The sequence below is a fragment of the Miniopterus natalensis genome, chromosome 11 (genome assembly GCF_054644295.1).
Source record: "Miniopterus natalensis isolate mMinNat1 chromosome 11, mMinNat1.hap1, whole genome shotgun sequence".
NCBI lineage: Eukaryota > Metazoa > Chordata > Mammalia > Chiroptera > Miniopteridae > Miniopterus > Miniopterus natalensis.
Genome location: NC_142091.1, coordinates 72,219,355 through 72,233,487, shown reverse-complemented (window position 1 = coordinate 72,233,487; position 14,133 = coordinate 72,219,355). Strand labels below are relative to the sequence as shown.

General features: G+C 53.9%; 1 protein-coding gene across 1 annotated transcript; it reads right to left on the bottom strand.

Annotated features, from left to right (window-relative positions):
• Positions 1-1,690: 1,690 nt before the first annotated feature.
• On the bottom strand, positions 1,691-12,611 carry SPINDOC (spindlin interactor and repressor of chromatin binding). Its single transcript, XM_087821940.1, is given in 7 exon segments — positions 1,691-1,934; positions 1,936-1,984; positions 6,819-7,019; positions 7,213-7,356; positions 7,516-7,665; positions 7,751-8,080; positions 12,423-12,611. Coding segments are annotated over 7 exon segments (1,158 nt in total). The 5' UTR covers positions 12,550-12,611; the 3' UTR covers positions 1,691-1,777.
• Between the last annotated feature and the right edge of the window lie 1,522 nt (positions 12,612-14,133).

Genomic DNA, 14,133 nt, shown 5'->3' with positions numbered 1-14,133 from the left:
TGTTTAAAAGCACACTGGCATAAATGTAAACACACTCACACGATTGAAAGGGTGAAGAGTAACCAACTGCAATAATTCACATTCCTGTTTCAGAGCCAGAGTTTCACCATCATTTATTCCCTCCTGCTAGGGAGGGTACAAGTTTTGCCAATCTGCACAAATGGTGGCAGACACAGGAGAGTCCCATGGCCCATCAGACATCACACACAATTGGTTCTGAATCTTTGCCCGCTGCCTTCTCTCCACTACCTAGCACTAGTCTTCTAATCTCCCCTGGACAAGGGTCCCACACATCCTTGGGCTCCAGGTAAGTCAGGTGGGGAGAAAAGACCATGTCCCATGAGTCAACCACACTGTGAAATTCCTCACACCTAGTTTGGCTTATGCTGGCCCAAGGGTGACACCAGCTCAGGTAAGGATAGCGCCCTTAGGCCCAGATCCTTCTAACTCAGATCCTTCCTGATTTAGAGATTGGCTTTCTGGATGGTCTCAAAACCCAGCTGAATCAGTGTCACATGGGAGTCCTAGCTGTGCCTCCCTCCCTGAACACGCAGTATTTATCAGGAGCAAACAGAATGATCTTATTTGTCCCACCTGCCCCTGCGTTCTAAACAGGTCAGTGCTGTGTGGGGTCAGAGGAAGCTACCATGCCCTTCAGAGCTCCCTATCACCAAAGCGGAAAAACAAACCCTCACAATGATCTGGCCTGTGATGGTAGTTTAGGAGGGAAATAAATCTGGTGAAGAGATGCAAGGTGGGCCATCTCCTGGTCTGGGGAGCAGGAAACCAGGCAAAGGCCCGGGTTCAATTAAACCAAGGAGTAGGACAAAGTGTTCGGCTGAGCACACAGAGCTGAAATGTTGAAGGCAGGGCTACATTTAGGACCCACATCCCCACCACAAGCTGGCCACCACGATTTCAAAGGTCAGCTCCTAGGGTGTGAGTGTTCCTGGGCACCCAATTCTGTGGCCTCTGAGACGGTGGCCTGTCAAGTGAGTCAGAAAATACATGTCCAGGGCAGGCGTAGGGGGAAGGGGTGAGGTGCTTCTCTGTGACTGACACAAGTCAGCCCCAGGTCCTGTTCCAACCTCTGGGGTGGGGGGCTTTCTGGCTCCTACCCAGGACAACCTTTCAGCCCTCCTGCCCCTCAAGTTCACTCCAGGAGGCCAGATATCCTGCTAGCAAGCCCCTTCCCCCAATGATGGCCCAGACGGAACTCTCTTAATAAAAAAAAATAATTTATTGTCAACAAAGGAGATATATACAACAGGAAAACAGGAGAAAAGGAGTGGGAGTGAATGAAGCCCCCAAGTGGGCTGCCTGGGCCTCCTGCAGGGATGGAGCTGGAGCGGGAAGAGGTAATGGAGGTCTCCTGCTTTAGGAGCCTGAACAGGTGGGGGAGGAGAGGTGTCCCCTGAGGTAGTGGGATCAGCTCAAACCCCGTGGTGACCACCTCTTTCGTGTGTAAGGCACTGTGCCAAGGGAGAATGGGGAGGGGCTAAGACAGGGTGGGAGGAGCTTGGGGGACAGAGAGGTCTGGATCAGCAAAAGGATCGGGGTGGGTGTTCTCCACTGCCCAGTGCCCTACCACAACACAGCCGCGGCCACCCTCGCCGGGTAGACACTTTTCTGTGCCCCCCCTTAACAGCAGCTGCTGCCCCCCTCCTCTCCTCCATCCTGCCTTGGCACTCTTCATCAAGTAGCAGAGTAGGCAGCTCTGAGTGAGAAGCCAAAAGGGACACTGCCTCTTCCACCCCTTCCCCGGGAGAGCAAGAACCTATACACCACTCCCTGCCTCTTGCCACCCCCCCAGCGGTGCTGATTCCAACAAAACTGCAGGCCAATCTGAGGTGTCACCTGCTCCCACACCCTTGGTGCCCTGGGGATGCTTGGACCAGTCTTGCAGTAGGCTGACTGCCGGGGGCTCCTCCATCCATGCGGATAACCTGGAGATCCAGTGTCCCGCGAAGCCCCGGAGGGGGAGCTGGGCAGGAATGGGAGCAGAGAGCAGAGTCAGGGCCCTCCAGACACCCCACTATGAGGGTGTTCCTGAAGGTCTCTGCAAACCACACCCGTTTCCAGAGTCCAGTGCCTAAGCCCAATGAGCAGATTCTGCTTTGTCCTCACAGAAGCCGGTCTGTCTCCCCGATAAGCTATAAGGTCCTTGAGGGCAGGCTGAGTCCCACTCATTCAGTCCTTAACTCAACAGTAACTTACTGGGCTACCACACCGTGCCCAGCACTCTTCCAGCTGCTAGGGGTGCAGCAGTGCATGGTGCACAGCAAGAGGCTTTCTTGGAATTTACGGTCCAGTAGTGAGAGCCAATCAGCAAGAATAAACAAAAGACGCGATATGACACACAGGGAGAGAAGCAAAGGAAAAAAATACACCAGGGAAAGGGCTAGAGAGGCTCTCACAAAGCTGACATGAGCAAAGATGGACAGGAAGTGAACAGTCAGCTCTGCAGAGCTGGGGGAACAGCATTCCAGGTGAAGGAAGGACAGTGCAGGTGCCAGTGCAGAGCGCACCCACTGCTGTAGGAACAGCAAGGCCAGGGCCTGCAGAGGGGGTGGGCGGACAGGTAAAGACCCTGGGGTGAGGATCACACCACCACGAGGACTCGTGCTTTTATCTGGAGAGTGATGGAACAGCCAGAAGGACTTTGAGCAGAGCAGGGACAGGATAAGATGGGTTCTCAATAGGGACACTGGCTGCTCTGAGACCAGACCACATCGGGCAAAGATAAGAAGCCAGAGGCCAGCTGGAAGGCTGTTACAGGAACCAGGGAAGACACAGCTTGGATGAGGGTAGCCGCATGGAGGTGGTGACAGGACGGTGAATTCTGAACACACTGGAGGCAGGGTTAAGACTTGCTGATGGTTGGTGTAGGGTCTGAGAAACAAGAGGATGACCGCAGGTTTAAGCCAAGCAAACTGAAGAACGAGGTGGCCAGTCTCCTCCAAAGACAAGGCCGGGGAAGAGTAGACTGGCGGGGAGGGGCGGCTGCGGGTCCCACTCCGAAATGCCGAGCATGAGGGAATGTTTAGACCACCAAGAAGAGATGTCACATGGGCAACTGGAAGAGCGGTTGGGACCAAGGGGAGAGGTCTGGGCTGGAGGGTCAAGGAAGGAGCTGTGAGTAGAAGAATGGTATTTAAAGCTGTGATTCTGGGCAGGGTCACCCAGGGAGTAAGGACAGAACCTGACCCATGGTTGGGGCATTTATTCTTTCGTTCACCAAATATGCAGGTAAGCAGCAGCTGCTGGGCACTGGGGATACCACAGTAAATAAAATAGGCAAACATCCTGACCTGCAGGAACTTACTTTCCAGAAAGGGGAGGAAAGGTTTACGGACAAATGGGACAGTGGCCAGGGAGGGATGAGGGGTCAAGAAGGAAGAAATAACAGCTTTGTGTAGGCTGAGATCTGGGAAAGATTTAGAAGGAAAACTGATGGGTGTGACAGAGAACTGTGAGATGGGGAGAGGAGATGGGTCCTAGCGATGAGCTAGCCTTTACAGGAGCAGTTCAGTTACAGTGGCAGGCGAGAAGGCAGAGGATATGGCCTGGATGCTGGAGGGAGTGTGGGAGCAGGTGGATGTTCTCCTTGGCCCTGTGGGCAGGGTGTCTGTGTGGGCACAGTGGACATGCACATAGGCTGCGGCTTACTAGGCGAGGGGCCCTGAGCAAGGTGCCTTACCTCCTGAGGCTCAGGGTCCTCTTCTGTAAAAAGGGAATCAGGGCCTTCCAGACATCCCACCATGAGGATGTTCCCTGAAGGTCTCTGCAAACTGCACCCCCATATGATGGTTGTGTGGACTTAATGCCACTGTTTTGAGGAGTCCCTAGCTTAGTGAGCTCCTACTTGTACTGGACTCTTTAAGTGCCAATTCTTCCTGGTAGTAAGGAGGTCAACGGGGTGGGGGTGGGGGTAGGGGTAGGGAGGAGTATCAGGAGAGCGAGGCCTGAGATATGACGGAGAGGTCCTTTCGGAAAATGAGTCAGGGCCCCAGGGCCATAAAAGAGCAAACCAGGAGGACTTATCAGTCAAGCTGAGCCCCTTCAGCACCAAACCCCAGAACTGCCCCCCTTCTTCCACATCTGTACATGTGTGTACATGTGCACACTTTCTCCAGAGGGAAGGGCCTGGGTGCATTTCCCTTCTCATCAAGGCTTTTCTCTTGAGTAGCGACTCTAGAAATGTTACCACCAGAATGATAGGTGACATCCACTTGCCTGTCAATAAATCTTTACTAAGGGCTTTCTTTGTGCCAGGCTCTGTACTGAGCTGAGATCACAGCAGTGAACAAAGACCCTGCCCCTCATGAAGTTTGCACTCTCTCTCACACACGCGTACACATACACACTCACCCTACTTTCCCTTTGGTCAGCCTGGGAGCACACTGGGTCTGACCAAGGAATCCTAAGCCAGATCTCTAGGTCCCACTCAAACTAATCACCAACAAGACGAAGAGGCTCTTTTGCCCACTATTTGTGAGGAGGCCCTCAGGACCACCTTATCTTCTGGCCCAGGCGCCCTCCCCACCTTCATTCTGCAGGGCCCTTGGCAAGTCCCAGAAAGTGTTGACCGCTTCACACTCACATCCATCAGCTCAGCTGACCTGACCAGAGCACTTTTCTAACTTCTAAATCCTTGATTTTTAAACTTTTAAAAGTGGTGGTGTCTTTATTCAAATAAAACCTTCAGAGAACTTTAATATATAAAACAACTCAAAGTGGAGACATTCCGGATGAAGCCTCACAGGTCTCTGAGAAATCCGCCCAAGCTTTGAGATCCTGAAACAGCTGGAAACCACTGGTCCGAAGCCTTCGCTCTGCACAGGACAAGCGTACATAGGAACAGGACCAGCGCGGGCGCTCAACTATCCTCAATCTGCTTCACTGCCTCGGACCTGTATTCCAGACAGACTATGAGCTTCTTGGGGACAAAGGCTGCCTCACTCATGTCATTTTCCAGAGCACTTTGCTTGGGGCTGGGCTGCAGGAAAACTTGCTGTTGAATGTCTTCTGCGGCTTCCGGGCCATGTCCAACCTCCACAGATCCTGCCACTGTTGAGAACACCTGCCAGCCCCTTCATCCCTCCCACATCATTCAGTTTGTTGAACCCTAAAGTCTCAGGCTTTCCCCACTCACCCCAGAGGGACTTGAGGCCTCAGGAATTCCCTTCTCAGCTACTCACCACTCCAGATGGGTGGAGTTTGGGCACAGGGTACCCCAGGGCTCAAAATGAAGGCTCTTTTCGATAATGAAAGCAGAACCCACTGAATAGTGGAAGAGGTCAGCCATTTAGAGCAGCGATCCACCGCAGTGAGGAGACTCGGAAACGTTCAAGTCCAAGCAGAGCCACAGACTCGGGGAGGCAGGACTGGAATGTGACTCAAGCTGAAACTTGAGACAGTGAGAACTGTGATCTACACGAAGGGGTGAGGCCTGCCTCAAGATCAGCAAGAAAGTGCACATGTAAGCGTTCTGCACGCACAGCTCCGGGAAGGGTCTAAGGCTACAAAGCAAACTATTAAGAGTGGTCCCTGCTGGTGAGTGATGTGGGCTGGAGAAGTGGCACATTTGCTTTTCCTTTCGCGTGCCACCTTCCTCAGGCTCTAATTCCAAATGCACATTTCAGACAGGCTGGGTCAAGGCACTCCCTGCGTTACTCATTCGCGCCTTCAAGAACCATTTCCTGAGCCTGAGATGCTGCGAGCAGTGCCTGGCATGGCGAGATGAAGAGAGGAACCAGGCTAAGCCTCCACCCTACTGAAGAGTGTTCTAGTCTCATCTGAACCCTGCCACTGCCTGGTTACGTGACTATGGTATAGGCAGAACACCTGTCCCCAAAGAAGTCCACGTCTAATGCCCAGGACCTGTGAATGTGATATGTTCCATGGCATGGGAGGATTAAGGCTACAGATGGAATTCATGGTGCCAGTCAGCTGACTTTAAAATAGATCTGGGTAGGCTCAGTGCAGTCAAAAGGGTCCCTAAGTGGGGAAGAGGAAGGCAAAAGAGTCAGGCCAAAGATGGCATCCTGAGCAAGGCTCTGCTGGCCACTGGTGGGCTTTGAAAATGGAACACAAGTGTGAAGCAAGGAATGTGGACGGAGTCTAGAAGCCGGGGGGGGGGGGGAGATAAGGGGCTTCCCCCTAGAGCCTCCAAAAGAAACACAGCCCTGTCAACATCTTGATTTTTTAGCCAAGCAAGACCTGACCTCCAGAAATGAAAACACATTTGTGTTGGTGTAAGCCACTAAGTTTGTGGTAACTTGTTATAGCAGCCACAGGAAACTAATACAGGCACCACTGGGGAGAAGGAACTATCTCTGAGAATCTCCTCCGGAAAAGATACTTTTATAAGAACCAAATGAACTGCATACAAAAGTTTCTTAAAGTAGGCAGGACATGCTACAAAAGCACACGCTTACTGCTATCATTCGGCAACTCATTGAGCTGCTCTCCCCAGAGGTGTCTGCTGAGTGTGCACCACTGGTCTAGTCTCCTGTTAATGGTCCCATGTGGGCCCCTGCTCCACCAGGGCAAGGTGGGCACCTCTCAGGCTCCCGTTGGAATCAAACTTTGGATGTCAAACTTGGGGGAGTACTAGACTAGTCCAACCTAATGACCAATTCCCGGACACACCCAAGGACTGTCAGAAACGCCCAGCCCACAGCCAGGCTCTATCCTTCAAATGTGCCTGCCCCAGGCCCCATCTTCTGGAGATCCAAGCACCAGCCACCTCAAGGTGGCCAGAGCCCAGGGGTACAGCCTGTCCTACCCCCTTGTCACCCCTCCCAGGAGCTCACCTGGAGAGGGGCTTTCCGGCTGGGGAAGGCCACCTCCGGCCACTCCCCCCTCTTTGGGTGCATCCTTGCTGTCTGAGGGCCTTAGCTGGGTGTGGGAAAAGAGCTGTAGGACGAAGCCGGGAGGGAAGCTGCCATCGGTGAAGTGCCGGACCTCGGTGGGAGCTGTGAAAGTCTCGGTGGGCGAGTCAGGTGACGGGGGGTCTAGAAGGGAGGGCAGAGAGGCGGTATGAGTCCAGGAGGCTGGGCAGCCTCACCCCACTGAGGCTGGAGTGCCACTCAGGTGAGGTGCAGGGGCCCTCGGCCTGGGCCCTGCCCACCCTCACTGGCTCAGCTTTCCTCCTGGAGCACCGCAGCCAGAGCCCCAATGGGGCCCCATTCTGGGCTCCCCCTTCACCTGAGTCAGAGTCTGAGTCTGGGTCCAGGTCCAGGTTTTTGGTCACAGATTTGCCTCTTTTCTTTCTGACCGGTTCTTCCTCAGGGGGCTCCTTCCATCTCTGACCACGGGGCTTCTTATTTACTGGCTCTGTGGCAGGGGCAGCTGCAAAAAAGAAGAGGCCTCAAACCTTTTTAAGGGAACATGCCTGAACCTCACAACCTCAGGGCTGCTGAAGCTATTATCCAGCAGCCACTCTTCCCCCAGAACATAGGCCTGTGCCCCCCCACCCAAGCTCAGCCTTGCTGGCTCCCCATGGCTGACCTGGAAGCTCAAGGGGACGGAGTCCCCTGGGCCGGGTCCTTCTAGGGAGGGCTGTGCTGTCCTCAGAGTCAAGGAGAACCACAATCTCTGCTGGCATTGTGGCAGCGTCTGGAGTGGAGTCAGGGTCTGCACTGACATCCTGGGCTGAGTCTGAAGGGGGCAAACGCCCCGTGAGCTCCACAAGTGTGTTCCCACAGGTCCGCTTTTCTCCCACCCCCACCCCAGGCCCAACTACCTGAGTTGGGTGGGGATGGCTGCTCAGCTCTGACATCTTGCAAAAGGGCCACCCCCTCGCTCCAGGCCTCCAGGATGTTGCTCTTCTCAGAAGGGCTCAGGTCCAGGGTGTGAGGATGCTGCTCTAGGATGTGTGTGCGCGCCGTGTCCGCTGAGGGGAACAGGATCTCGGCCCCACAGACCATGCACAGCGCCCGCCCGCTGCCTCCCGGGCTGTTCCCCACCAGGAACTCTTGCTCCCAAGACATCTGCTGCTTGGGCTCCTCACAGCTATCGCCACCTGCCTCCAGCAGGCTAGGCCTAGGCAGTAGGGTCTTCTCCTGTTGAGTCACTATGGAGGTAGAGGAGGGGGTGGTGTTATCAGCAAAGGTGTCCATGGCCAATATTAGTTAGGACACAAATCCCCAAACTTGGTGGTGTGGTGTAAGGGAAGCATTTCCACTGTAGAAAAATGAATAAATGGAGCCAGAGCTGCTGTCCCAGAGGAACTGCCTTGCATGTCTTATGCCTCAAACCTTTGGGATTTTAAAAGGGCAAATAACCTTTGGACTGGGCCTAAAACAACAGTGTGTTCTGAAGAATTGTTTGCAAGGAGAACAAGAAAGCAGAAAGGATGACTACCAGACTGATGACCACCGAGCTGAAAATTACTTTCTTTAGAATTAGCATCACTACTTAGGTTTCTGCACCAACAGAAATGCCTTCCATCTATTGATGTAATTGTTCCCCTTCCCCTTCTCATAAACACCCCTTGCCTTTGTCTCCTATCAAACACTATAGGGGTGGGTGAATGTAGGTTAATAGTAATAAATAATATAATGATAATACAAGAATAAGCTGGGTTTTTAAAAAAAACAAATAATATAAGAACATTACAATAATACAAGAATAAACTGTTTCACATACTCGCATCTGTAAACCTGCTTTTGCCATCCCTGTTATTTGGGTTTCTGCCTAAATCAGTGATTTCCTGAATTTATTTATTTTTTTAAAATCCTCACTGAGGATATGTTTTTCATTGATTCTAAGACAGAAAGGGAGAGAGAAAGAAACATCGATGTGATTGGGTACCTCCCATCTGCACCCTGATCAGGGATTGAACACAAGATCCTTCAGTGTATGGATGACCCTGTGACCAACTGAGCCACACCAACCAGGGGCCAAATACTTTTTTTTTTAAAGGAAAAGTTGATTTCTTAAAAAAAATATATCTTTATTGATTTCAGAGAGAGGAAGGGAGAGAGAAACATCAATGAGATTATCATTGATTGGCTGCCTCCTGCACGCCCCCACCAGGGATTGAGCCCACAACCCGGGCACATGCCCCAATGGGGAGCTGAACCATGATCTCCTGGATCACAGTTCGATGCTCAACCACTGAGCCACGCTGGCCAGGCAATACCTATTCTTTTTGATCTTAAAAAAAAAATGCTTGTTGCCTCTCACTTAGGCCTTTTATTTTTAGCTTAACACCACTCAGTCTTTTTCTACCTTTCCTTATGATCCCTGAGATGCTAGTAACATTAAACAGCCTGCATGCCTTGGTATCTGCCAGAGCGCCTCCATACTTCCTTTCAATCTAGTCCCAGACCACAGGTCCACGTGTGTGTTTTTCCAACAGACTGTGATGTTCCTGTAGTCTTGGCACATCCATCCAGATTCCCCAGTCTGGCAAATTCCTAAACTTCCTTAATGGACCTGCTAAAATTCTCACGCCTGGGAAGCATTCCTGACCTCCCACCCCTGGCAGCTGATTACATCCATGTCTGACTTCCAGGCCGCAGGGCACACTTTCTTGAGGACAAAGACGGTAAATTTTATCATCTTATTGTCCCTACAGGGCCTGGCATATAGGAGAGGAGATGATCAATGAGCCTTTGGTCAGTGAATGACTTTTCCACCTACTGAGGCCCCTTCAGAAGGTTCCTCAGCCCATAAAACTAGCCTCTCCTTACACAGTGCTCCCAGGGCATGTGCAGCTGTAACCTCATCCCCACTGGTGTGCCTGGCACCTGCCCTTTGTGCACATGAACCATAAGCTGCCAGAGCAGGAGCTCTTGGTAGCTCAGCAAAGGCAGGCAGCCCAGGGCTGTGTGGAGTGCCTACAATCCCTCATGGATACATCTCTTTCCTACCTAAGAGGATGGGATGAAATACAAATATGGGAGGCCCTGACACCTGGGGACTGCATGGAAGAGGTGGCATTTGAAATGGATATGAAAATTGGCTTGGACTCAGAAGATCCAGGTCCAAAGCTGGGTTACACCTATCTCCCATGTGAACATGGATAGGAGCTTGACCCTGGATAGAAACCTTGACCCTGAGATGCAATCAGGCTTTCTTTCCCACTGCTTGTCCAAAAACAGCTCCCATCAAGGTCACCAATGCTAAGTGCAGCAGTCAGTTCTTAAACCTCATCTTCTGACTGATCACTTCTACCACCTTGATTTCTGACAGTCAGCTTCCAGGTACCACCTTCTGCTGGTTCTTCGTAGCTCCCTGGGGCCTTTTCAGTCATCTGTGCCAACTCCTCATTTCATTTCCCTCCCTCATCATCTCTTCTCAGGTACTTGCATGGCTCCCTCACCTCTCCCAGATCTTGCCAAAGAACCACATTCCCACCATGGCCTTCCCGCCACTCTGTAGCAAGCTGCCATCCATCCTGCCTGAGCACTTCATTCCCCTTCACGTTTTCATTGCCTCCACAGCACACATCACCACCTGGCAGAGTACGTGCTGCATTTGTTCCCTGTGTCTCCCCAGTACACTCTAGGCTCCATGACAGCAAGGACTTTCGATCCTTCATGCCTGTATCTCCAGCATCAAGAATAGTGCCCGGCATGTAGTGGCACTCCAAAGTGTCTGGTGAGGGACTGACTCCATCTCCAACCCGGAATCACGACTCATGCCATGACGCTGTTCTTGGACCACTCTGATGTCTACCCCCTTCCTCTCACGGTCTTGTCGCATTGCCTGCCTGCTGACAATTCCTGTATTTATACCTCCAGCCAAACTCTCCCGTGAAACCTAGACTGGTGTGTCTAACTTCCCATCTGACCTTTCCACTTGAACGTGTCACAGGCACCTCGAACTAACCATGTTCTAACCTGAACTCCCAGCCTTCCAGTCGCTCAGACCCAAAACCTTGAGTTCACCCTCTTTTTCTCTCCCATCACAAACCTTTCAAAGCTTTGTACTTGCGATTCTTTCTGCCTAAGATGCTTCTCCTCCACTTATCTACAAGGTTCACTCCCGCACTTCCTCTGGGTCTGTGCTCAAGTTTCACCTCATCAGAGAAGCCTTTCCTGACCACTCGCTATTGCAAACAAAACACTCACCCCAGTCTTCCCTCCTTACTTTGCTTTAGTGTTCTCCGTACCACTTATCGCCAACCGACATACTACACTCCACGTTTATTTACGTTTGTCCGCCTTTGGTCCTTAGTGTGTGTGTGCGCGTGCGTATGTTCCAGAAGGGCAGTTTCATCTTTGTTCACAGCCATTAGCATGCTCAGTCTAAAATAGTGCGGGGCACATAGTGAGCATCCCATTATTAGCTTCTCTGCATTTCCAGTTCTTGATGGAACAGTGGTAAGAAGGCTGTTGAGAGGACTGGGGCGGCCTCGCGTGGAGGGCTCAATACCAGCAGAAGGGGGGAAGAATCTGTCTGGACTGAAAGCTTTGAGGGGAGCGTCTCTATTTCCCCCACTCATTTTCTAACCCTCCCGGTTCCAAAAGGCTGAGGCAGTGCAGGCAGACACTATGTTCCCTGAGGTAAAAATGAATGGCTTCCCTCCCTCTCAACCTCTTCTGGGTCCTTTCCCACCAAAAAAAAAAAACCAAAACACAAAGAGAGAGGTATCTGGGAAAGAAAGGATATTTGCATTTCTATGATCAGTGCTTCTTCCATTAAGGTGGCCTTTTGTTTCCCTAAGGTCCTCAAGGTCCCGAGGGCTGAAGAAATTGGTGAAAGGGGAAGGAGAGCGAGTTCCAGACCTTCCTCAAATCCCCTCCCAAGGCCAGTCTCCTTCTAGGGCGGCTCAGGGCGCCCCCAGTAAGCACTTCTCCGAAAGCGGGTGCTGTAAGCAGTCCCGCTCGCCCCTCAGCTCTAGCGTCTGACACCTGTGGCTTGTGCGAGTGGAAGGCCTAGGTATGGAAGCGGGGGACCGCAGAGCCCCAGGGCCCTCAGAATCCTCTTGGCGGGAGGCAGCGGCGCCCCTCCATCCTCCGAACCTCTCCGGGCACCGGGCTGCCGCGCCCTGTCTCGGGCCTGGAGGCCTCGCCGCCCCTCGGCCTACAGCGCAGCCTGGCCCCAGGGCCGGCCGCCGCCTCCGCGGGGCGGGAGACCACGGCCGCAGGCACCCGGCGCCCCCGGGGTCCCGCAGCCGGCGCGGGGCTCGGGAGAGGGGGCGCCGGGGCACCGGAACATCCGGAGCGCGGCGGGCGCGGATCGAAGGCTCCAGACCCCGGACGGGGGAGGGGGACTTCGGGGAGGCCTGAGATTCCAAACCCGGGTGGGGGCGGAGCAAGACCGCGCTCCGGCCCAAACCGAAGGGGGAGGGGGGCCGCGCCCGAGACCCGAAAGGGGCAGGGGGCGCCCGGGCCCAGACGGGGCGGGGGGTGAGCCCGAGCTCCGGACCGTGACGCGGAAGTGGGGTCCCCTCCCATCCTCACCTCTGAGCATCGGCTCGGGCCGCGGAATTACGGCCACCACCACGGCCTCCTCCTCGTCCTCCCCCTCCTCGCATTTGAGCGTCACCTCAAAGCAGTCAAGTGCGGCGCCTTCGGCCTTCAGGGCCATGGTGCGGCCGCGGATTTCGCGCTGACTGGACGCGGGAGGACCGGCGCGCAGGCCTGAGCGCTCGGCCGGCGGCCGCCTCCCGCCGCGCCGCCCCTCCCCCTCCCCGCCGCCCCCTCCCCGCCGCCCGCCGGGCCAGCGACCGGCGCGTCCGGGCCTCCCCGCGACCTGGAGCGTCGGGACCCCTGGCGGGGAGGGCTCAATCCGGGGCCCCAGCCCCCCGCCGCTCCCTTTTATGGAGCCTCATTGTCGGCGCCCTCCGGGCCGGCCCGCTGCGGGCCCGCCCCCGAACCCGGCGCGGCCAATAGCACGCGGCTCCGCCCCGCGCACGCGGCTCCGTTAGAATCCCAGGACCCGCTGGGCGGCGGGAAGGGCCGCGCGCTCTCGGCGGCCCTCAGGGCCGAGGCGGCGGTCGGCGCGGGCCGGGGGGCGCCCTGCGGCTCTCCCCGGAGGGTCGTCCGGAGCCGGCCCGCCGGGCGTCCTGGGCGGCCCTCCGCTGAGACGGTAATCGGGCGCATTTTGCCGGCGTGAAGGGCTTTCGGTCGGGGTCGCTTTTGCCCGGCCCTGACTAAGCCTCCTCCGCTAGAAGATGCCCACGGCGGGAAAAGAACCCGTGGGCGAGTGGAAAGGGCCTTGGCGTGGGAAGAGTGGAGACAGAATTACTTCCGATCTGCCTGCTATGTGATCTTGGTCATGCTATCTGTTTCCTTAGACACTTCATACTTTCTTAGAGAAAACATCGTGGAGCCTTCTGGACAAGGGCATGCAAAGAGGAAAAGCCAAGTGGAGTGTGGGCGTATGCAAGCATCCCTAAGGTTTATGATTTCACAGACTTGATTATTTTTTTGAATTTTTGTAATAGTTTATTTGAGCCAGAGGATACACCTGGAAGCAAGATCGCAGGAGACTCAGATAAACACTTGCTATGATTTCCAGTTTTTAAACGTGAGTCCAGGGATTGCGACCCTCCCCAAGGTCGCACAGAAATCCTTGCGAGCCCCAAGACCAGACTCCAGTTGCCATGACACTGCAGCATTACAATCCTGTGGCTGACCTTTTACCTCTGTGACATCGATGGGCATCTCCCTGTGCTGTAAAAGCCTTCCTGAGATTTTGGTGGAGAAAATGCCCGATACTGAAAATCCATTTTTAAAATGCCACTGTAACAGACCAAACACAGGAGTAATTCAGAATAATGTACAGACTTGCCTGCTTAGGACAGTGCTCCCGTGAGATTATAACGGGGCTGAAAAGTTCCTGTGGCCTACTGACCTCATAGTGGGAGAGCTTTCTTAAAAGAGTGACACCTCCTCAAGAGGAGCCTCAGGCAGGTCCTTTAGGAAATTTTCCGGAGGAGGTATAGTTGGCAGCTCCTTGCCTGTTACTGCCCTTGAAGAACTACCAGTGGAAACACATGTGGAAGACAGTGCTGTGTAGGTCTAGGCTAATATGTGTGTTTGTGTCCTAGGTTTTCCCCCCCCTCTCTTCATTCATTCTAGAGAGAGGAAGGGGGCGAGAGAGAGAGAGGGAGAGAGAGAGAGAGAGAGAATTGATCGGCTGCCTCCTATACATGCCCCAACCAGGGAT